This window comes from Macaca fascicularis, chromosome 9 (genome assembly GCF_037993035.2).
Source record: "Macaca fascicularis isolate 582-1 chromosome 9, T2T-MFA8v1.1".
NCBI classification, from domain to species: Eukaryota; Metazoa; Chordata; class Mammalia; order Primates; family Cercopithecidae; genus Macaca; species Macaca fascicularis.
In genome coordinates, this window is record NC_088383.1 from 100,247,463 (window position 1) to 100,272,195 (window position 24,733).

General features: G+C 38.0%; 1 protein-coding gene across 11 annotated transcripts in view; it reads left to right on the plus strand.

Moving 5' to 3' along the window:
- HECTD2 (HECT domain E3 ubiquitin protein ligase 2) overlaps window positions 1-24,733 on the plus strand; it is a 95,193-nt gene that overhangs the window by 16,810 nt on the left and 53,650 nt on the right. For all 11 annotated transcript variants that reach the window (XR_012417927.1, XR_012417932.1, XR_012417931.1 and 8 more), the window contains exon 3: window positions 24,396-24,534. Coding sequence is in view for 3 of the 11 variants with exons in the window: in XM_045361189.3 (XP_045217124.2) it covers window positions 24,396-24,534 (139 nt within the window). In the remaining 8 variants the exon portion in view is untranslated. The remainder of the gene's footprint in view (window positions 1-24,395; window positions 24,535-24,733) is intronic.

Sequence of the window (24,733 nt, forward strand, 5' to 3'; positions counted from 1 at the left end):
AAGCTTCTCTTACTTTCCAATAAGATTGTTTTCTCAAAGATGCCTCATTTTTGGCAGTTATTATAATTTTCCTCCCTCTTCTCTGGTAGCAGGACCTATGCTGGGTTTCTCTAACAGCTTGTTTCCCTGTCTGATCAACTGGTATTAGGGAAACTGCAAAAACCCAGCGTGGGTTCACCTAACAGCTGAGGAATGCCTTTCCTCCCTGTGGATCACATGACTAGGTATGCCTGTCAAATTGGCTGTCCTTTTAGAAATACGTGAGAAGTGTAGGAGTTTTACCTACTGTAACAGCTGCTAGTGATGATATCTCTTCAGAGAAACAACCTGGATGATAAGTGATAGAGGAGAGAAAGTTAGCACTACATCGTCCCTTACTCTCTTGTGTCTTCCTTTCTAAAGTTATGATGCCCCTTTCACACTTAATTGAAACATTTTTAAGTAGCACAGAATATCTTTAAAAGAAATGAAGCAATTCTTCCCCAAACTTTAAAAAATGTCTTTCCAGTCTAGGTAGTTCAGAAAAGAGTAGCTATGAACTCTGACATTTACCTTGAGAGCAAGCTCATAGCCAGCTCAGCCCATTTCATGAGTTTAGTAGAACCTTGATATGACCTAATGAATTCTGTAGTTTTTACACACCCTGGAGAAAAGCATACTATGATCTTTGTCACTCTGAAGTAGCCAGGGAAGAACAAGTGGTCTGCAGCTGAAATTGCAATTGGATCTGTGTTTGAGTCCTGTGATCTTCACAGGTCAAGTACCCCAGAGTTTCACATTTTCTCTAAGAGCAACTTGAAGGGCAAGTGTTAGAAGAAACCTAGCACAGGGCTTGTTATTTGCGGAAAGCAAAGGACTTGCCACATAAGGATTCCTACCTTAGAAGAGGTATTTTCAAGTCCCAAATAACTCCATCTACAGGTTTCCTTAAAGAATGAACTGGTTTTAGACTAAATCTCTAAGATCTTTCGCTAGGTCAGAGTGGGTAACTTGGATTTGACTTTTCTTAACTCCTCCTATGGGAAGAGTAATTTTTTCTTTTTTATATTAAAGATAGCTTTTTATTGACTAGGTAACACATCTATGTGTTTCAAAAATCAAAACTATAAAAATAAATATGTTTCAGACATCTCACTTTCACTCTCTTTTCTGTTGTCTCTTGTATTCTTTCCTGTGGTTTTTCAGGCAAATGCAAACAAATATAAATAAATATTTATATTTATTTATATATCATTTTCCACCTTTGGTGGGTAACTATGTATGCATTGTCCAGAACCTTGCTTTTTGTCCAGTTCATGTATTCTAGATATCTTTCTGTATCAGTACATAGAAAATTTCTTTATTATTTTTTACAAATATATTCTATTGTATTGGATGTACATTGTATTAGAGTAAGTAAACTGGATTTATTTACTCAGATCCCTATTAAAATAAGTGATTTGTGTCCATTATTTTGTTATTGCAGATAATACCATAATGAATGACTCTGTACATACGTTGCTTTGTTCATCTGCAGGTATATCTATAGGATATTTCTAGAAGTGGGGTTGTTGGGTCCAGGAGTAAATGCATGTACAGTCTCCTTGAGTTTGAATCCATCTGTTTGTTTCCAGGACCTAGCATTCATGGTACATGTAGTCTATACTTAGTTAATAATTTACTGAATGAGGTAATGAATGGGAGGCACTTTTTCTGGGTTTCTGGCATGTTTACCCTGTTGGAATGTTAAACCGATCTCAAGGCTGTAATAAATTGTGTAATTTATGTCCAAATTAAGACATCTATTTCACTAAAGATAACTTTATAGAGAGGGGACTTTCGAATATTTTTATAACTAGGCTCATAAAAGAACATTTCACCCCTGCTTTTATCACAGTTTGACAAACACACATCATTGAACTTAGTAAAAAGCACATCTCTAAAATCTAATGAATATATTTGCCTTATTTGGCTCTGATGGCTAAAGTCCTGTGAGTCAGACTTTTTTTTCCTGTCTTTTTTCCTTTCTCTCTCCCACCTTCAATTTTATTTTTTGCCAAATGTTCAGAAAGTCATCCTATAGACAATAGTGTAAAAACCACTTGTTATGACTAATCCATTCTGGTCTTTCCTTGTTTCAGCTGCCTGCCACTACGAAGTAGTCATAAGCAGCACCAAAGTACTAAACTAATACAGGGATCCTTCAACTTGTATCTCATTTATTATTACCTGGCTGGTACTCACACATTGTCAGTTAAGAACCGAGTCTTTGGCTCAACTACTACCTATAACTGCCAATGTGATCTTAAACAGATAACTTCGCCCTCTTGTTTTTTATTGTGTCAAAACATTTATAGAATGAGGAAATTGGGCATGGTGAGTCATAAAGTGTCATTTTACGCCTAAGTTTTATTATTTAAATGGTTAATTTTCCACTATATTGCTGAATTTTTGTTGTTGTTCTTCTTCTTTTTTTTTTTTTTTGGACATCTTATAGTTTAATGGCTCCTACACCCATGTTAATTTAGTTTTCCATTTTATTATTTGTTTTTATACATAGTATAAGGTTTGGCATCATTCAATAGTGGGAATAACATGAGTTTTGTAGCTTCTCAGGCTGGGTTTGAATTCTGGCTCTGTAACATACAAACTGTACAATCCTAGAAAATTTATTTAACCTCTCTGTGCTTATTTTCTCATCTGTAAAACTGGATAATAAAGAAGCTACCTGAGGAAGTTGTAAAGATATGGATGAAAGCATTTAAAAAGTATTTAATTCTGTATCTTAGGAAGTTCAGTACATGTTATGACAATGTATATAGATGAGCAGTTTAGTTGTGGAGGAAGATATTATCATGGGGCAGGAACATTACTCTTAGCAACTGATGGCACACATTTTAAAAATCCAAAATGTGTTATACATGCAGAAGACTATAATCAACATTTAATAATAAAATTAAAACCCAAGAACTCATCACTCAAGAGCAGTACTGGCACTATAAAAGCCCCAGGGAGCCCAACCCAATCACATTGCCCCACCCTTCTGTCCAGAGGTTGACTATTGTTCCCTTTTTTATAGTTCCCTCTGTATGAATGAGTCCTCAGGAACAAAGGACACCTCCTGGGACGTGTGGCAGAGCTGCAGTTGAGACTATTAGATGTCTGTCAGAAAGACTCCTCCAACTGTCAAAAGCACTGTAGCTTCAATCTGTGAGGTAACCTGAGTGTCATTAGCTGAGTCAGCAGGGAAAGAAGAGGAGAACAGGGACTTCTTGACCCACCCCCCCACCCTGGCAAGCCAGGAATAAGAAGTAGGCTCACCTGTACATTCTGTCTTCAGTTTAAAAAGAGTACAAAGGCAGTCAGGGTCTTGGTGATGACAAGTATCAACATTGTTAAATTTCAGGCCACTCAGTTTCAGTCTGTATGGAGTGTAGCTCCCACCTCAGACCACCGTGATTCCTGTTCCTTTGAATTAGAGGTCTGTCTACCTCTGTCTCTGTCTCTCTGGAAGCTTGTCGAGCCATCTCTTGTCTTGGAAGTTTTGAAATTGCACAGCGTTGTGCCTTGGTATGGGTTTGTATTCATCCCTTGTGCTGTATACTCGGTCTAGCAGCTTCATGTCCTTAAATCCCAGAAAAGTTTCTTGAATTATTTTGTTGATGATGATCCTCTGTTTTTTCTATCCTTTCTTTCTGGATCTCCTGTTATTCAAAAGCCAGACTTTCTGGACTCTTAATTTTCTTTTTTACTTGTATTTCTCTTCTCTTTTGCTTTATGATTTAGGAAATTTTCTCAAAACTCTTCTACTGAGTATCTTACTTCTATTATGCCTTTAATTGTGAAGAATTTTTCCCCACTGAATCTTTCTTTTGTATAGTACCCTTTTATTTCATGGTTGTACTCTCTTTTATTCCTCTGAGAAAGCTAGTAATAGGTTTAAAAATTTTTTTTCTTCTCCCTGCATGGTTTCTGATTCCTCCATGTTGCTTTTGTCTCTTTGTTTTGGTCTCTGTCCTCCATATTGGAGGCTGTCATTAGAAGTTTGGTAGTCTTTGATTTTCTGCTCATGGTTAATGAGGGAACCAAGATGGATGATTGGAAGGTGAGGCATAAATAAGATTTGTTGACCATAAGCTTTATTATGAGGCTATTTGGGTGGCCTGTTGATTGAGGAACCCTGATGTCCGTATCTTTAGTTATTTCTTCTTAGCCTAATCAGATTCCCCATGAATGTGTCTTCTGTCTGAGGGAAGGGCAGGGTAAGTATTCCGTTTACGGGGAGAAGGAGATTGGGAGTCTCTTTTGACTGGTCAGTCACTTAGTATTAAGCAATTAGTTGTTTACTGCTACTGTGTCTTGGTATAGTTTTTATAACCTCATCTGTGTCTGGCATTCCCTAGTCCAAAGCACGTCTGTTTTACTCTCTCCAAATAATAGGAATTTCCAGACTTCTGTGTGAGTAGGGATGGAGGAGGGATAGTCATGTAGTGGCAAGGAAGAGATCTAGGGAGCTAACTTTTTATTCAGTTTTTACCATAGTTCTTATTTTTGCCTTCCCCCTTATATTCCCAGTTCCTGATTCTGTGCCCTTTAAGAATTCTGCAGTGTAAATCGTTACTTTGTGATTTCCTTATTGGGGCTTGTATTTAGCTGTCTCAGGGATACTAAACCAATTTTCACTGACATCTCTGCTTCCTAGTTTTTTACCTTTGAGGCTACGGCTATTTCACCTGTTCTGTTTGTCCTTATAGATTTATATCTTTAAAACAACAAGAGAACCTTTTACTGTAGTTAAATGGAATTTTGGGAGGAATTAAAATGTGCTCAGTCTGCCATCTTAACCCAAAAAACCTCCATTTGTTTCTTTAACAGATAAGGAGTATGAGATTCTGAGAGATTACATGATTTCTGTTTATACATGTTCCAGTATCTATTGCGTATATAATAATAAACCTCCCTAAAATTTAGTGGCTTAAAATACCAGCAATGTTTATTTTATTTACAAATACGTAATTTGCATGGGGATCAGAGGGGACAGCTCATCTTGGTTCTCCTGAGCATTAGTTGAGGCGGCTTGAATACTGAGAGCTGGAATCACCTGAAGGCTTGGTCACTTCCATGCCTGATGATTGATGCTGGTTGTAGGCTTGGACCTTAGATGAAACACCTACATATGGCCTTTTCAGGTGGCTCTTGGCATCCTCACAGCATGATGACAGATTCCAAGGACAAACATCTCAAAAGAGAGAGCCAAGCACAAATGTTATTGCCTTTCAATAACCTACTCATGCAGCTCCACTTCTGCCACTTTTGTTGATTAGCAAGGAGTCATTAAGGCTGGCTCATATTCAAAGGGGGGAGAATTAGACTCCATCTTTTGTTGGGGGCAGTATAAAATAATTTATAGACATAATGTAGATCCAGAAAAAGAAGACAAGTTTGGTTGGATGGTTGTTCTTTTTCTTTGGTTGTTTTGTTTTTTGTTGTTGTTTTTTTCAGATATTTTCTTATACCATGTTATAAGGGAGAAATTCATAATTAAAAATCAGTTTTTTATAATACATGACATATACATTGTAAGTTTCCATACTTCCTGAATTTCTCTGTTACAGGCCGTTATCTAGGTCACACTGTTAGAGAATTTTGAAACTTTTTGGTAGGTTTATGAGTCTTTTTCATTTTGTTCTTGAATAGTTGTAGAGGTGAAAGTGATCTAAGAAATGATATAAACTCTAGTGGTTTTTAAACTTATTTTTGTTCTTGTTTTTGATTGTGACAAAACACTTCTAAAAAAATACAATTTATTAGAGCATAATTATATTAAGCAGAGTTGCTGTGAGTAAAACTATTCATTCAGCACCATTCCCCCGAGGTAGACCTTGAAGTTCTTTTTTGAAACCTTAGGAACAACTGACTTAAGCCATCTTCTTTCTTTTTTTTTTTTTTTCTTTAAGTTCTGGGATACATGTGCAGAACGTGCAGGTTTGTTACGTAGTTATACACGTGCCTTGGTGGTTTCCTGCACCCATCAACCCGTCATCTACATTACGTATTTCTCCTAATGCTCCTTCCATAGTCCCCCACTCACTGACAGGTCCTGGGGTGTGATGTTCCCCTTCCTGTGTCCATGTGTTCTCATTGTTCAACTCCCACTTATGAGTGAGAACATGCAGTGTTTTCTTTTCTATTCCTGTGTTAGTTTGCTGAGAATGATGGTTTCCAGCTTCATCTATGTCCCTGCAAAGGACATGAACTCATCCTTCTTTATGGCTGCATAGTATTCCATGGTGCATATGTGCCATATTTTCTTTATCCAGTCCATCATTGATGGGCATTTGGGTTGGTTTGGGTTGGTTCCCAGTCTTTGCTATTGCGAACAATGCTGTAATAAACATACGTGTGCATGTGTCTTTATTGTAGAATTATTTATCATCCTTTGGGCATATACCCAGTAATGGGATTGTTGGGTTAAATGGTATTTCTGGTTCTAGATCCTTGAGGAATCGCCACACCGTCTTCCACAATGGTTGAACTAATTTACACTCCCACCAACAGTGTAGAAGTGTTCCTATTTCTTCACATCCTCTCCAGCGTCTGTTGTTTCCTGACTTTTTACTGATCGCCTTTCTAACTGGCATGAGATGGTATCTCATTGTGGTTTTGATTTTCATTTCTCTAATGACCATTGATAATGAACTTTTTTTCATATGTTTGTTGGCTGCATAAATGTCTTCTTTTGAGAAGTGTCTGTTCATACCCTTTACCTACTTTTTGATGGGGCGGGTTGATTTTTCTTGTAAATTTGTTTAAGTTCCTTGTAGATTCTGGATATTAGTCCTTTGTCAGATGGATAGATTGCAAACATTTTCTCTCATTCTGTAGGTTGCCTCTTCACTCTGATGATAGTTTCTTTTGCTGTGCAGGAACTCTTTAGTTTAATTAGATGCCATTTGTCAATTTTGGCTTTTGTTGCCGTTGCTTTTGGTGTTTTAGTCATGAAGTCTTTGCCCATACCTATGTCCTGAATGGTATTGTCTAGGTTTTCTTCTAGGGTTTTTATGGTATTAGGTTTTATGTTTAAGTCTTTAATTCATCTAGAGTTAATTTTTGTATGAGCTGTAAGGAAGGAGTCCGTGTTTCAGTTTTCTGCATATGGCTAGCCAGTTTTCCCAGCACCATTTATTAAATAGGGAATCCTTTCCCCATTGCTTGTTTTTGTCAGGTTTGTCAAAGATCAGATTATTGTAGATGTGTGGCATTATTTCTGAGGCCTCTGTTCTGTTCTATTGGTCTATATATGTGTTTTGATACCAGTATCATATTGTTTTGGTTACTGTAACCTTGTAGTATAGTTTGAAGTCAGGTAGCATGATGCCTCCAGCTTTGTTCTTTTTGCTTAGGATTGTCTTGGCTATATGGGCTCTCTTTTGGTTCCATATGAAATGTAAAGTAGTTTTTTCTAATTCTGTGAAGAAAGTCAATGGTAGCATGATGGGGATAGCATTGAATCTATAAATTACTTTGGGCAGTATGGCCATTTTCATGATATTGATTCTTCCTATCCATGAGCATGGAATGTTTTTCCCTTTGTGTGCTGTCTTCTTTTCTTGAGCAGTGATTTGTAGTTCTGCTTAAAGAGGTCCTTCACATCTTTTGTAAGTTGTATTGCTAGGTATTTTATTCTCTTTGTAGCAATTGTGAATGGGAAATCACTCATGATTTGGCTCTATTTTTGGTGTATAGGAATGCTTGTGATTTTTGCACATTGATTTTGTATCCTGCGACTTTGCTGAAGTTGCATAGCAGCAAATGATACTGGCCTCATAAAATGAGTTAGGGAGGAGTTCCTCTCTTTCTATTGTTTAGAATAGTTTCAGAAGGAATGGTAACAGCTCCTCTTTGTACCTCTGGTAGACTTCACCTGTGACTCTGTCTGGTCCTGGCTTTTTTTTGGTTGGTAGGCTATTAATCACTGCCTCAATTTCAGAACTTGTTATTGGTCTATTCAGAGATTCAACTTCTTCCTGGTTTAGTCTTGGGAGTGTGTATGTGTCCAGGAACTTATCCATTTCTTCTAATTTTCTAGTTTATTTGCGTAGAGGTGTTTATACTATTTTCTGATGGTAGTCTGTATATCTGTGGGATCAGTGGTGATATCCCCTTTATCGTTTTTTATTGTGTCTATTTGATTCTTCTCTCTTTTCTTCTTCATCAGTCTGGTTAGTGGTCTATCTAGTTTGTTAACCTTCTCAAAAAACCAGCTCCTGGATTCACTGGTTTTTTTTGAAGGGTTTTTCGTGTCTCCATCTCCTTCAGTTTTGCTCTGACCTTGGTTATTTCTCATCTTCTGCTAGCTTTTGAATTTGTTTGCTCTTGCTTCTCTAGTTCTTTTAATTGTCATGTTAGGGTGTCGATCTTAGATCTTTCCCAGTTTCTCCTGTGGGCATTTAGTGCTATAAATTTCCCTCTAAACACTACTTCAGCTGTGTCCCAGAGATTCTGGTACGTTGTGTCTTCATTCTCATTGGTTTCAAAGAACTTATTTGTTTCTGCCTTAATTTCGTTATGTACCCAGTAGTCATTCAGGAGCAGGTTGTTCAGTTTCCATGTACTTGTGTGAGTTTCTGAATCCTGAGTTCTAATTTGATTGCACTGTGGTCTGAGAGACTGTTTACTATGATTTCCATTGTTTTGCATTTGCTGAGGAGTGTTTTACTTCCAATTATGTGGTCAATTTTACAATAAGTGCAATGTGGTGCTGAGAAGAATTTATATTCTGTTGATTTGGGGCAGAGAGTTCTGTAGATGTCTGTTAGGTCTGCTTGTCCAGAGCTGAGTTCAAGTCCTGAATATCCTTGTTAATTTTCTGTCTTGTTGATCTAATACTGACAGTGGGGTGTAAAAGTCTCCCATTATTATTGTGTGGGAGTCTAAGTCTCTTTGTATGTCTCTAAGAATTGCTTTATGAATCTGAGTACTCCTGTATTGGGTGCGTATATATTTAGGATAGTTAGTCATCTTGTTGCATTGATCCCTTTACCATTATGTAATGCCCTTCTTTGTCTTTTTGGAACGTTGTTGGTTTAAAGTCTGTTTCATCAGAGACTAGGATTGCAATGCCTGCTTTTTTATTGCTTTCCATTTGCTTGGGAAGTATTCCTTCATCCCTTTATTTTAGCCTGTGTAGTCTTTGCACATGAGATGGGTCTCCTGAATACAGCACAAGGATGGGTCTTAACTTTTTATCCAATTTGCCAGTCTGTGTCTTTCAATTGGGACATTTAGCCCATTTACATTTAAGGTTAATATTATTATTTGTGAATTTGATCCTGTCATTATGATGCTAGCTGTTTATTTTGCCCATTGGTTGATGCAGTTTCTTCATAGTGTCAAGAGTCTTTACAATTTGGTATGTTTTTGCAGTAACTGGTACCGGTTTCTCCTTTCCATATTTAGTGCTTCCTTCAGGAGCTCTTGTAAGGCAGGCCTGGTGGTGACAGAATCTCTCAGCATTTGCTTGTCTGTAAAGGTTTTATTTCTCCTTCACTTAGGAAGCTTAGTTTGGCTGGATATGAAATTCTGGGTTGAAAATTCTTTTCTTTAAGAATGTTGAATATTGGCCCCCACTCTCTTCTGGCTTGTAGGGTTTCTGCAGAGAGATTCGCTGTTAGTCTGATGGGCTTCCCTTTGAGGGTAACCTGACCTATCTCTCTGGCTGCCCTTAACATTTTTTCCTTCATTTCAACCTTGGTGAACCTGATGATTATGTGTCCTGGAATTGCTCTTCTCAAGGAGTATCTTTGTGGTGTTCTCTGTATTTCCTGAATTTGAATGTTGGCCTGTCTTGGTAGGTTGGGGAAGTTCTCCTGGGTAATATCCTGGAGGGTGTTTTCCATCTTGGTTCCATTCTCCCTGTCACTTTCAGGTACGCCAATCAAATGTAGGTTTGGTCTCTTCACATAGTCCCATATTTCTTGGAGGCTTTGTTCATTCCTTTTCATTCTTTTTTCTCTAATCTTGTCTTTACACTTTATTTCATTATGCTGATCTTCAATCTCTGATATCCTTCCTTCTGCTTGATCGATTCAGCTATTGATACTTGTGTATGCTTCATGAAGTTCCTGTGCTGTGTTTTTCAGTTCCATCGGGTCGTTTATGTTCTTCTCTAAACTGGTTATTCTGGTTACCAATTCCTCCAACCTTTTATCAAGGTTCTCAGCTTCCTTGCATTGGGTTAGAACATGCTCCTTTAGCTTGGAAGATTTTCTTGTTACCCACCTTCTGAAGCCTACTTCTGTCAGTTCGTCAAACTCATTCTCCATCCAGTTTTGTTCCCTGGCTGGCGAGGAGTTGTGATCCTTTGGAGGAGAAGAGGCGTTCTGGTTTTTGGAATTTTCAGCCTTTTTGCGCTGGTTTTTCTTCATCTTCGTGGATTCATCTACCTTTGGTCTTTGATGCTGGTGACCTTTGGATGGGGTTTTTGTGTGGACATCCTTTTTGTTGATGTTGATGCTATTCCTTTCTGTTTGTTAGTTTTCCTTCTAACAGTCAGGCCCCTCTGCTGCAGGTCTGCTGGAGTTTGCTGGAGGTCCACTCCAGACCCTGTTTGCCTGGGTATCATACAGCAGAGGCTGCAGAACAGCAAACGTTGCTGCCTGTTCCTTCCTCTAGAAGCTTCGTCCCAGAGAGGCACCTGCCAGATGCCCGCTGGAGCTCTCCCGCATGTGGTGTTTGTCAACTCCTGCTGGAAGGTGTCTCCCAGTCAGGAGACATGGATGTCAGGGACCCACTTGAGGAGGCAGTCTGTCCCTTGGCAGTGCTTGAGCGCTGTGCTGGGAGATTCTGCTGCTCTCTTCGGAGCCGCCAGGCAGGAACATTTAAGTCTGCTGCAGCTGTGCCCACAGTGACCTCTTCTCCCAGATGCTCTGTCCCAGGGAGATGGGAGTTTGATGTATAAGCCCCTGATTGTGGCTGCTGCCTTTCTTTCACAGATGCCCTTCACAGAGGGGAGGAATCGAGAGAGGCAGTTTGGCTACAGCGGCTTTGCTGAACTGAGATTGGCTCTGCCTAGTTTAAGCTTCCCAGTGGCTTTGTTTACACTGTGAGGGGAAAACTCCCTACTCAAGACTCAGTAATAGCGGATACCCCCCGCTCCCCGCCCACTAAGCTCGAGTGTCCCAGGTCGTCTTCAGACTGCTGTGCTGGCAGCGAGAATTTCAAGCCTTTGGATCTTAGCTGCTTAGGCTCTGTACATGTGGAATCTGCTGAACTAGACCCCTTGGCTCCGTGGCTTCAGCCCCCTTTCCAGGGCAGTGAATGGTTCTGTGTCACTGGTGTTCTAGGCGCCACTGGGGTATTAAAAAAAAAAATCCTGCAGCAAGTTCGGTGTCTGCTCAAGTGGCCACCCAGTTTTGTGCTTGAATCCCAGGGCCCTGGTGGCATAGGCACCCAAGAGAATCTCCTTGTCTTCAGGTTGTGAAGACCATGGAAAAAGTGTCGTATCTGGGCCAGAGTGCACCGTTCCTCAGGGCACAGTCTCTCACACCTTCCCTTCACTAGGGGAGGGAGTTCTGTGATCCCTTGTGCTTCCCGGATGTGGTGATGCCTCACCCTGCCCCCCACATTCTGCACCCACTGTCTAACCAGTCCCAGTGAGATGAGCTGGGTACCTCAGTTGGAAATGCAGAAATCACCTGCCTTCTGCGTTGATCTCACTGGGAGCTGCAGACCAGAGCTGTTCCTATTTGGCTGACTTGCCAGCCACTCCCTCTTCTTTCATTGTATAATGTCTAAACTGAGGCCCAGGAACTTTAGTTGCTTATCTAAAGTTAACAAATTTCACAACTCAGCCAGCAATACGACTCAGTCCCATACTGTTAAGACTGCTTTTTCATTACTTATTACTTACTTAATTAAAAATTATTTATAATGAAACTCAAGGCAGAGCATTTTGCAAGAACGTGTAAGTAGCAGCACACTTTTTTATATCACTACTTCCTCTCTAGCAGTAGAGGGATAAGGAAAGGGAAGCCCAGGTTCTTCCTACTGAACCTCCAATCTTCATAAAGACTTTTCTTTACCTCCAATGTTGCTGTTGCCATCTGTGCTGGCTAGCCAGGAACAGTTATCAGTCCCCTAATCATGTGGCCAATTGAAAATGTCAGTCTTTGTTTTGTCGAATATAGTTGTAGAAAGCTGCATTTTACCAGTTTCCGACGAGAGTTGTGACGTCTGTGAAAACAGTGAGCTAGCAAAATTTGGATGATAATCTCACACCCTTACACATAGTTATATTCTGATCTTCACATTTTTGAATATACTGCCAACCCCCACGACAGCCCTTATTCTTCTTACATTGGCTTCTAGTGTTTTACTTAATGTTTCTAAGCAACCAACTAAAATTGGCAGCAGTATATTAAAAGAAAGGGAAAATGATTACTGCTTATCAGTTCAGCAAAGTGTTCATAAGTATTCACTGAATGAACCCTAAATGATTGATTTTCACTGATAAATTTATTTTGGCTTTTTTCACTCTATTATGATTTTCTATATTGCAGAAAAAGTTGCATATGATAGAACAAAGATTTGCCTCTATTTGTAATGTCAGTTTAAGATTTAATTAATCCCTCATCACCATAGTTATTGATTTTCTCTTTTTGAATTATATTTTAATAACTATCTGTGAGAACAGGCAGAAAGCCTGTCTCTGGAAACAATGCCTTGATATTCAGGGACTTGAGAACAGCTGCAGTCTGTTATTTTTCTTTTCTTAATAGCTGAATGTCACATCCTGTAGTTTGGTTTCATTCACTAATCTGAGCAAAGGATTCAAGTTCCATTAACATAGTGTGTTAACATTCTGCAGGACTCTTCAGTTTAAGTTACCTTTTCAACTAAAAATAAATCCCATCTGGGCTTCTGGTTTCTAAACTTACCCTAGAATCCTCTTGGCCTTGGCATTACTATTTCTATTATGTAAGAATCTCTTCAGTCTCAGGCTCTGCCAAAATCCAGTTCTCTTACTAATTCAAATTTCACTCTTCCACCTCAGCATGGTATTAATAAAATTAGTGGATATAAAACTGTGTATATATGCTCTGTGTGTAAGTTAATTTATATTTGAATGAATCTGTTTGTATTTAATTGTAGATGTTTATAGCCAGGTTGGGGAAAAGTGTGTGGGAAGGGATAAGAAAGGGAAGTAAGCCTGGTAAAGAGGAAGAAAAACTCTATAGGAGCCACAAAAGGTAATAGTAACAAGACTGGTGTTGAAGAGAGGAGATAAATATCATTTATTTATTTTAGGCTGAGATGCCCTTTTCTTTCCCTCTAATAAAGATTGCCAAATATAATCTATAAGAAGCCATTTGTGGGGATACCTAATTTTACTTGTTTATAAATTGAACCTTTGTCCAATTTGTGTTTACACTACAAATTACTTGACATTGGATATTTCCATATTTAATAAAGGATATAAAATTGGAACACTAAAGTAGATTTAATAAATGTTCCGTGTCATTAGCACCATTGGTCTCTCATTTAAAACCATGGAAGAGTGTTTCGTAGTATTTTGTGCAGACTAGCAGCATCAGCATCACCCGGAAACATGTAGAAATACAAATTCTTCCTGGGGGAAGGGGCGACTGTGGGCGCAGCTTCAGCAGACTTAAATGTTCCTGCCTGGCGGCTCCAAAGAGAGCAGCAGAATCTCCCAGCACAGCGCTCAAGCACTGCCAAGGGACAGACTGCCTCCTCAAGTGGGTCCCTGACATCCATGTCTCCTGACTGGGAGACACCTTCCAGCAGGAGTTGACAAACACCACATGCGGGAGAGCTCCAGCGGGCATCTGGCAGGTGCCTCTCTGGGACGAAGCTTCTAGAGGAAGGAACAGGCAGCAACGTTTGCTGTTCTGCAGCCTCTGCTGTATGATACCCAGGCAAACAGGGTCTGGAGTGGACCTCCAGCAAACTCCAGCAGACCTGCAGCAGAGGGGCCTGACTGTTAGAAGGAAAACTAACAAACAGAAAGGAATAGCATCAACATCAACAAAAAGGATGTCCACACAAAAACCCCATCCAAAGGTCACCAGCATCAAAGACCAAAGGTAGATGAATCCACGAAGATGAAGAAAAACCAGCGCAAAAAGGCTGAAAATTCCAAAAACCAGAACGCCTCTTCTCCTCCAAAGGATCACAACTCCTCGCCAGCCAGGGAACAAAACTGGATGGAGAATGAGTTTGACGAACTGACAGAAGTAGGCTTCAGAAGGTGGGTAACAAGAAAATCTTCCAAGCTAAAGGAGCATGTTCTAACCCAATGCAAGGAAGCTGAGAACCTTGATAAAAGGTTGGAGGAATTGGTAACCAGAATAACCAGTTTAGAGAAGAACATAAACGACCCGATGGAACTGAAAAACACAGCACAGGAACTTCATGAAGCATACACAAGTATCAATAGCTGAATCGATCAAGCAGAAGGAAGGATATCAGAGATTGAAGATCAGCATAATGAAATAAAGTGTAAAGACAAGATTAGAGAAAAAAGAATGAAAAGGAATGAACAAAGCCTCCAAGAAATATGGGACTATGTGAAGAGACCAAACCTACATTTGATTGGCGTACCTGAAAGTGACAGGGAGAATGGAACCAAGATGGAAAACACCCTCCAGGATATTACCCAGGAGAACTTCCCCAACCTACCAAGACAGGCCAACATTCAAATTCAGGAAATACAGAGAACACCACAAAGATACTCCTTGAGAAGAGCAATTCCAGGACACATAATCATCAGGTTCACCAAGGTTGAAATGAAGGAAAAAATGTTAAGGGCAGCCAGAGAGATAGGTCAGGTTACCCTCAAAGGGAAGCCCATCAGACTAACAGCGAATCTCTCTGCAGAAACCCTACAAGCCAGAAGAGAGTGGGGGCCAATATTCAACATTCTTAAAGAAAAGAATTTTCAACCCAGAATTTCATATCCAGCCAAACTAAGCTTCCTAAGTGAAGGAGAAATAAAATCTTTACAGACAAGCAAATGCTGAGAGATTCTGTCACCACCAGGCCTGCCTTACAAGAGCTCCTGAAGGAAGCACTAAATATGGAAAGGAGAAACCGGTACCAGTTACTGCAAAAACATACCAAATTGTAAAGACTCTTGACACTATGAAGAAACTGCATCAACCAATGGGCAAAATAAACAGCTAGCATCATAATGACAGGATCAAATTCACAAATAATAATATTAACCTTAAATGTAAATGGGCTAAATGTCCCAATTGAAAGACACAGACTGGCAAATTGGATAAAAAGTTAAGACCCATCCTTGTGCTGTATTCAGGAGACCCATCTCATGTGCAAAGACTACACAGGCTAAAATAAAGGGATGAAGGAATACTTCCCAAGCAAATGGAAAGCAATAAAAAAGCAGGCATTGCAATCCTAGTCTCTGATGAAACAGACTTTAAACCAACAACGTTCCAAAAAGACAAAGAAGGGCATTACATAATGGTAAAGGGATCAATGCAACAAGATGACTAACTATCCTAAATATATACGCACCCAATACAGGAGTACTCAGATTCATAAAGCAATTCTTAGAGACATACAAAGAGACTTAGACTCCCACACAATAATAATGGGAGACTTTTACACCCCACTGTCAGTATTAGATCAACAAGACAGAAAATTAACAAGGATATTCAGGACTTGAACTCAGCTCTGGACAAGCAGACCTAACAGACATCTACAGAACTCTCTGCCCCAAATCAACAGAATATAAATTCTTCTCAGCACCACATTGCACTTATTGTAAAATTGACCACATAATTGGAAGTAAAACACTCCTCAGCAAATGCAAAACAATGGAAATCATAGTAAACAGTCTCTCAGACCACAGTGCAATCAAATTAGAACTCAGGATTCAGAAACTCACACAAGTACATGGAAACTGAACAACCTGCTCCTGAATGACTACTGGGTACATAACGAAATTAAGGCAGAAACAAATAAGTTCTTTGAAACCAATGAGAATGAAGACACAACGTACCAGAATCTCTGGGACACAGCTGAAGTAGTGTTTAGAGGGAAATTTATAGCACTAAATGCCCACAGGAGAAACTGGGAAAGATCTAAGATCGACACCCTAACATGACAATTAAAAGAACTAGAGAAGCAAGAGCAAACAAATTCAAAAGCTAGCAGAAGATGAGAAATAACCAAGGTCAGAGCAAAACTGAAGGAGATGGAGACACGAAAAACCCTTCAAAAAAAACCAGTGAATCCAGGAGCTGGTTTTTTGAGAAGGTTAACAAACTAGATAGACCACTAACCAGACTGATGAAGAAGAAAAGAGAGAAGAATCAAATAGACACAATAAAAAACGATAAAGGGGATATCACCACTGATCCCACAGATATACAGACTACCATCAGAAAATAGTATAAACACCTCTACGCAAATAAACTAGAAAATTAGAAGAAATGGATAAGTTCCTGGACACATACACACTCCCAAGACTAAACCAGGAAGAAGTTGAATCTCTGAATAGACCAATAACAAGTTCTGAAATTGAGGCAGTGATTAATAGCCTACCAACCAAAAAAAAGCCAGGACCAGACAGAGTCACAGGTGAAGTCTACCAGAGGTACAAAGAGGAGCTGTTACCATTCCTTCTGAAACTATTCTAAACAATAGAAAGAGAGGAACTCCTCCCTAACTCATTTATGAGGCCAGCATCATCCTGATACCAAAACCGGGCAGAGACACAACAAAAAAGAAAATTTCAGGCCAATATCCCTCATGAACATCGATGTGAAAGTCCTCAGTAAAATACTGGCAAACCAAATGTAGCAGCACATCAAAAATCTTATCTAGCAAGTCAACTAACTTATCCACCATGATCAAGTTGGCTTCATCCCTGGAATGCAAGGCTAGTTCAACATACACAAATCAATAAACGTAATCCATTTAAATGGAACCAATGACAAAAACCATATGATTACCTCTATAGATGTATAAAAGGCCTCAATAAAATTCTACACTTTTTTATGCTAAAAATCTCTCAAGAAACTAGGTATTGATGGAATGTTTCTCCCAATAATTAGAGCTATTTATGACAAACCTACAGTCAATATACTGAATGGGTAAAAGCTGGAAGCATTTTCTTTGAGAACTGACACAAGACAAGGATTCCCTCTCTCACTACTCCTATCAACATATTATTGGAAATTTTGGCCAGGGCAATCAGACAAGAAAGAGAAATAAAGGTCATTTAAATAGGAAGAGAGGAAGTCAAATTTCCTCTGTTTAGGGATGACATGATTGAATATTTAGAAAACTCCATCCTCTCAGCCAGAAATCTCCTTAAGCTGATAAGCAACTTCAAAGTCTCAGGATACAAAATCAGTGTGCAAGAATCACAAGCATTCCTATACACCAATAATAGACAAACAGAGGGCCAAATCATGAGTGACCCCCATTCACAATTGCTACAAAGAGAATAAAATACCTAGCAATACAACTTAGAAAGGATGTGAAGGACCTCTTCAAGGAGAACTACAAATCACTGCTCAAGGGAAGAGAGAACACAAACAAATGGAAAAACATTCCGTGCCAATGGATAGGAAGAATCAATATCGTGAAAATGGTCATACTGCCCAAAGTAATTTATAGATTCAATGCTGTCCCATCAAGCTACCATTGACTTTCTTCACAGAATTAGAAAAAACTACTTTACATTTCATATGGAACCAAAAAGCCCATATAGTCAAGACAATCCTAAACAAAAAGAACAAAGCTGGAAGCATCATGCTTCCTGACTTCAAACTACAAGGCTGCAGTAACTAGAACAGCCTGGTACTAGTACCAAAACAGATATATAAACCAATGGAACAGAATAGAGACCTCAGAAATAATGCCACACATATACAATAATCTGATCTTTGACAAACCTGACAAAAACAAGCAATGGGGCAAGGATTCCCTGTTTAATAAATGGTGTTGGGGAAACTGGTTAGCCATATGCAGAAAACTGAAACTGGACCCCTTCCTTACATCTCATACAAAAATTAACTCAAGATGGATTAAAAACTTAAACATAAAACCTAATACCATAAAAACCCTAGAAGAAAACCTAGACAATACAATTCAGGACATAGGTATGGGCAAAGACTTCATGACTAAAACACCAAAAGCAATGGCAACAAAAGCCAAAATTGACAAATGGCATCTAATTAAACTAAAGAGCTTCTAAACAGTAAAAGAAACTATCGTGGGGGTGAAGAGACAACCTACAGAATGACAGAAAATGTTTACAATCTATCCATCTGACAAAGGGCTAATATCCAGAATCTACAAGGAAGTTAAACAGATTTACAAGAAAAAAACAACCCCATCAAAAAGTGGGCAAAGGATATGAACAGTGACTTTCCAAAAGAAGACCTTTATACAGCCAACAAACATATGAAAAAAAGTTCATTATCACTGGTCATTAGAGAAATGCAAATCAAAACCACAATGAGATACCATCTCATGCCAGTTAGAATGGCGATCAGTAAAAAGTCAGGAAATAGATGCTGGAGAGGATGTGGAGACATAGGAATACTTTTACATTGTTGGTGGGAGTGTAAATTAGTTCAACCATTGTGGAAGACGGTGTGGCGATTCCTCAAGGATCTAGAACCAGAAATGGCATTTAGCCTAGCAATCCCATTACTGGGTTTTATCCCTTTACCACCCAAAGGATGATAAATAATTCTATAAAGACACAGGCACACATATGTTTATTACAGCACTATTCGCAATAGCAAAGACTGGGAACCAACCCAAATGCCCATCAGTGATAGACTGGATAAAGAAAGTATGGCACATATGCACCATGTAATACTGTGCAGCCATGAATAAGGATGAGTTCATGTCCTTTGCAGGGACATGGATGAAGCTGGAAAGCATTATTCTCAGCAAACTATCACAGGAACAGAAAACCGAACACCACATGTTCTCACTCATAAGTGGGAGTTGAACAATGAGAACACATGTACACAGGGAGGGGAACATCACACACTGGGGCCTGTCAGTGGGTTGGGGCTAGGGGAGGGATAGCATTAGGAGAAATATGTAATGTAGATGATGAGTTGATGGGTACAGGAAACTACCATGGTATACATAGGTATACCAAATGTATACCTATGTAACAAACCTGCACATTCTGCACATGTATTCCAGAACTTAAAGTATAATAATAAAAATACAAATTCTTGTGCCCCACTCCAGACCTACTGAATCACAAAGTTTGGGGAGGGCGCAGTAGCCATGTTTTAACAAGCTTTCCAGGTTATTCTGATTTACAGTAAGTTTGGAAACCACTGCTGTTGTATTAAAAAAAAGAGCATGTTTATACTATCTTCTAATATGGAAGTTTAATATAAACCCCCACACTAATGAAATTTATCTTTGCTTGTTGAAGTTGATGGTAGAGCCAAGGATAGATGCTTGGATAGGAGGGTAGGTAAAGAAGGAAGGAAGACCTTATTAGCTATGTTACTTTTGTGACTATCGATATCCCTGTGTTTGCATAGTTGAAAATATATCCCGATTACATTACAGTAGAATTAAATTATATGTGTATATTTCATTATTGTAGACCTTAAAATTTATAAGATATTAATCATTCTATTGTTTTAGAAGTCTTAATACTTGAGAAAATACAACAATCACAGTAAAAAGCTTTGTAGATGGGCTCAACAACAGAATGAAGGGGACAGGAATCAATGAACTGGAAGACAGAACAATAGAAATTATCTAGTCTTAACAATAGAAAATAGACTGAAAAATCAACAGTCTCAGGGACCCCATATACTATAACAAAAGGTGTTAACAATCCTATTATCAGCGTCCCAGAAGGAGAGGAAAAGACAGTAGGGCTGAAAAAGTAACCAAGTCATGACTGAAAATTTTCTACATTTGGTGAAAGACATAAACCTGCAGATTCAAGAAGCTAAACAAACCTCATTCAGAAGAAATCCAAAGAAATCCACAGCAAGAAGCATCATAATTAAACCTGTCAAAACTGAATACCAACAAAAAGATCTTCAAAGCAGCCAGGAAAAAATGACACGTTAAGGAAGATGCTGTAGTTTGAGTATTTGTTTCCACCAAAATTCGTGTTGAAATATAATCCCCAGTGTAGCTGTATTGAGAGGCGAGACCTTTAAGTGGTAATTGGGTCATGAGGGCTCTGCTCTTATGAATAGATTAATCCATTCATGGGTTAATGGATTCATGGGTTATCATGGGAATAGGACTGGTGGCTTTATAAGAAGAGGATTAGATATTCGAGCTAGCATACTCAGCCCCCTCAGCATGTGATGCCCTGCACCCCCTTAGGATTCTGCAGAGTCCCTGTTAGCAAGAAGGCCCTCACCAAGCACCTGTTGCGGTCCCTAAAAAAAAAATAATAAGGCATTGAAATAACAGATTTATCATCAGTAACCACAGAGGCCGCCAGAAGGATATGCCACTAAATTTTTCAAATGCTAAAAGGACTGTCACTGTAGAATGCTACACTTGATGAAAATATTTTTCAGGAATGCAAGGAAGGGAAATCAAGACATTTTCAGATGAAGAAAAACTAAGAATTTGTTGCCACTACATTTACTCTAAAAGAATAAAGGAGTTCTCTAAACAGAAAGGAAACAAAAGAAGGAAACTTGAGATATGAGGAAAGGGGAAAGAAGGTGATAAACAAAAGTATGGATAAATACAGTAGACTTCTCTTATGTTTTCTAAATTATAATTGGTAGTTGAAACAAAAATTGTAAGACGGGTGTGGTTCTAAATGTATGTAAAGGAAAAAAGAAAATTATGGCTGAGTTCAGTGACTCACACCTGTAACCCCAGTGTTTTGGGAGGCCAAGACAGGAGGGTGGCTTGAGGCCAAGAGTTTGAGACCAGCTTGAGGAACATAGTGAGACTTTGTCTCCATAAAAATTTTAAAAATTAGTCAGGCTTTTGGTGCATGCCTGTAGTCCTAGCTACTCAGGAGGCTGACATAGGAAAATCACTTGAGCCCAGGTGTTTGAGGCTGCAGTTAGCCATGGTCACACCACCACACCCCATCCTGAGTGAAAGAGCAAGACCCTGTCACACACACAAAAAGAAAATTATAAACAGGGGAAGGTAAAGGAGGTAGGATTTCTGCACTTCATTCCAACTGGTAAAATGACGATGTGAGTAGCATGTGAGAAATTATTATATGTAATGTAATATCTAGAGAAACCTCTCAGAAACACTATATATAAATCAAAAGAGAATTCTAAAAAATGTTTAACCTGCAGAAAGGCAGGAAAAGTAACAAGCAGAGAGAACAAATAGAAAATAAAATCATAGACTTAAGCTCTACCTTATTAAAAATTACGTTAAATGTAAATAGTCTAAATAAAAGATATTGTCAGAGTGAACAAAAAACATGACCCAACTGTATTCTATTTATAAGAAATTCGCTTCAAATATAACAGTATAAGCAAGTTTTAAGTAAATGGATAGAGGAAGACATTTTATGCAAACATCGATCGAAGGAAACAGAAATGACTGCATTAATATCAGATAAAGTGGACTTAGAACAAAGAAAATTCATGGAGATAGAGAGGAACATTATATAATGATAAAAGGGATAATCACTCAAAATATGTAGTGATCACAAGTATGTACACACCAAACAGCAGAGCTGTAAAAACTGCGGGGGGAAACTGGTAGACCTGAATGCAGAAACAGAAGAATCCATAGTTAGGTATTGAAGGCTCCAACTGTAAGTGTATATTTGATGGAACTATCTAGAAAATCAATAAGTATATAGAGTAACTCAGTGCCACCATCAACCAACAGCACATTTATAGCACGCTCTACCCAACAACAGAATACACATGGCATTTCAAGTGCCAATGGGACATATAGCAAAATGGATCATATTCTGGGCCATAAAACAACTGAAATTTTAAAGAATTGAGGTAATGTAAAGTGTGTTTTCTGACTAGTCAAATTAGAAATCAGTAACAGAAAATAACAGAAGCATCTCCAAAATACTTGGAAATTAAACAACTTCCAAATAATTCATTGGTCAAAGATGAAGTCTTAAGGGAGGTTAAAAAATGGATGGGATGGAATGAAAATAAAAATATGATACAACATATCAAAAGTTGTGGGATACTGCTATAGCAGTGCTGAGAGGGAAATTTATAGCAGTCATGCATACATTAGAAAAGGGGGAAATTTTCAAAACAAATATCTAAGCCTTTAGCTGATGGACCTAGGAAAAGAAGAGAATATCAGCCCAAAGTAAGCAGGAAGGAGGAAATATAAAGATAAAATCAGTGAAACTGAAAACAAAAATTGAGAAAATGAAACAAAGAGATGGCTCTTTGAAAAGATCAATAAAACTGACATAAAAAGGTAGATTATCAGTATCATAAATAGGAGATATTACAACAGACCCTATCAACGTCAGAAAAGATAATAAGGGAATACTACAAACAACTCTACACACATAAATTACAGATGAAATGGACCAATTCCTCAAAAAACAAAAGCTATTGCAGCTCATCTAGTTTGAAATAGTTAATTTGCATAGTTCTGTAACCACTAAGGAAATTGATTTCTAGTTTTAAAACTTTAAAAAAAGAATATTCACGTCCGGGTGGTCACACAGAATTCTGGCAAATGTTTAAAGAATTAACACCATTTCTGTACAATCTCTACCAGAAAACAGATGAAAAGGGAACATTTATTTTTCATTTTACACAGCTGGTATTACATTGATAACAAAACCAGATGACGATAGTTAAAAAAAAAAAATTTATAGACTATAGACCGATATCCTTCATGAATATAGATGGCAGAAGTCCTTAGTAAAGTATTAGCAAATAAAATTCAGCAATATATAAAAAGAGTTATACACCATTACCAAAAGGTCACTCCAGGGATGCTAGATGGTTCAGTTTTAAAAATATCAATTAATGTAATCCGCCATACTAACATGCTTAAGAATGATTCCATGCAGTAAAATAACTTGACAAAATCCAACACCTATTCATAATGAAAAAAATTAAAACTCCCAGAAAAATAGGAAAGAGACTTTTTCCTTTACTTGATAAACAGCATCTAGAGAAAACCTGCAATTAATGTTTTATGTAATTGTGAAAGACTGAGTGCTTTTACCTTAAGTGTGGGAACAAGGCAAGGATGTCTGCTCTTAGCACTCTTATTCAACATGCTAAGGATCAGAGGGAGTACCCTTTTATTGGTAAAGCTTACCCTTTTTCTTAATGGCTAAATATTTAGTGCTTTCCCATTTAAGAGTGAGAATAATGCAAGGATGTTTGCTCTAACTCATTCTTCTCAGTGCTGCAAATTTTAGCCAATACAAGAAGACAAAAAGAAGAAAAAAGACATACAGATTAGAAAATAAGGAATAAGACTGTCCCTGTTTGCAGATGGCATGATTGTCTATGCAAAAAAAAAAAAAAAAAAAAAAACCATGAAATCTCAAAAATAAACCTTCCTAGAATTGATAAGTGAATTCAGTAAGGTTGAAGAATACAAGATAAACATACAGAAGTCAGTTATATTTCTTTATGCTAACAATGAACACATGGACACTAATGTAAAAATACATATCATTTGTAATCACTTAAAAAAGAATAAAAGGTTTAAATCTAGCAAACATTACAGAATATGTATGCTTAGAATTATACCATGCTGGTGAAAGAAATTAAGATCTGAGTAAGTGTAAAGGCATACTGTGTTCATGGATTAGAACGCTTATTCTAGTAAAGATGCCAGTTTTCCCCAAATTGATACACAAGTTCTCCCCAAATTGATACAAAAAGGAATTTCATGCATTTCCTGTCAAAATTCCCGTAAGTTCTTTGTTGTTGATATGGATAAGATTATTTTCAAATTTACCTGAAATGGCAGAAGAACTGGAATGGGTAAAACTGTTTTTTAAAAGAAGTATAAAGTTGAAAGAATCAGTCTACCTGATTTTTATTATATAGCTACAATAATCATACATTGAAATATTCCCTGAAAGATGACTTTTGGGAAGAGGGGAGAGGAAAGAAATGCTAAATTACATTAACAGACAATTTTGAGGGGGAAGGGAAAAAGGGAAGAAGCTCTATATTAAGTGTACACATCAATGTAAGATACAGCCTAATATGTGTTGTGAGTGAAGTGGGGGAGTGGGGGAATAAGCCCTCCAGTAAATGTCCTTCACTATGGTTGATTTTTCTTTAATCTCAAAGTGAATGTAATACAAAATAATTCATTTATTTTCTGTTGAGGTTGAATTAATCTTGGTATTTTATAATTTGGAAAAGTTTAATGATTCATTATTTTGAATATCTTTTTATACTTCACAGTGAGAGACCAACCACCAATTTGCCTTGATGTTAGACAAAAACAGCGTGTATCTATGGATGCATCATCATCCGAAATGAAGGCCCCAGTCCTTCCAGAACCTATTCTTCCTATCCAGCCCAAAACTATGAAAGACTTTCAGTAAGTTTCAGCTCACTATTATATGTAAATGTATAATCATCTGCATGTCAGCACTTTACATAATTTATTTATTTGAGAAATTAATTTAACTTTTGGATCATTATAAGGTGTTAGCCAAGAGGACCTCAAAAGACTTTATGTCTCAAGTTGAAGGTGAAAGAAAACAAATGTATAAATAACAGGTAAGAGTTAGATAGGC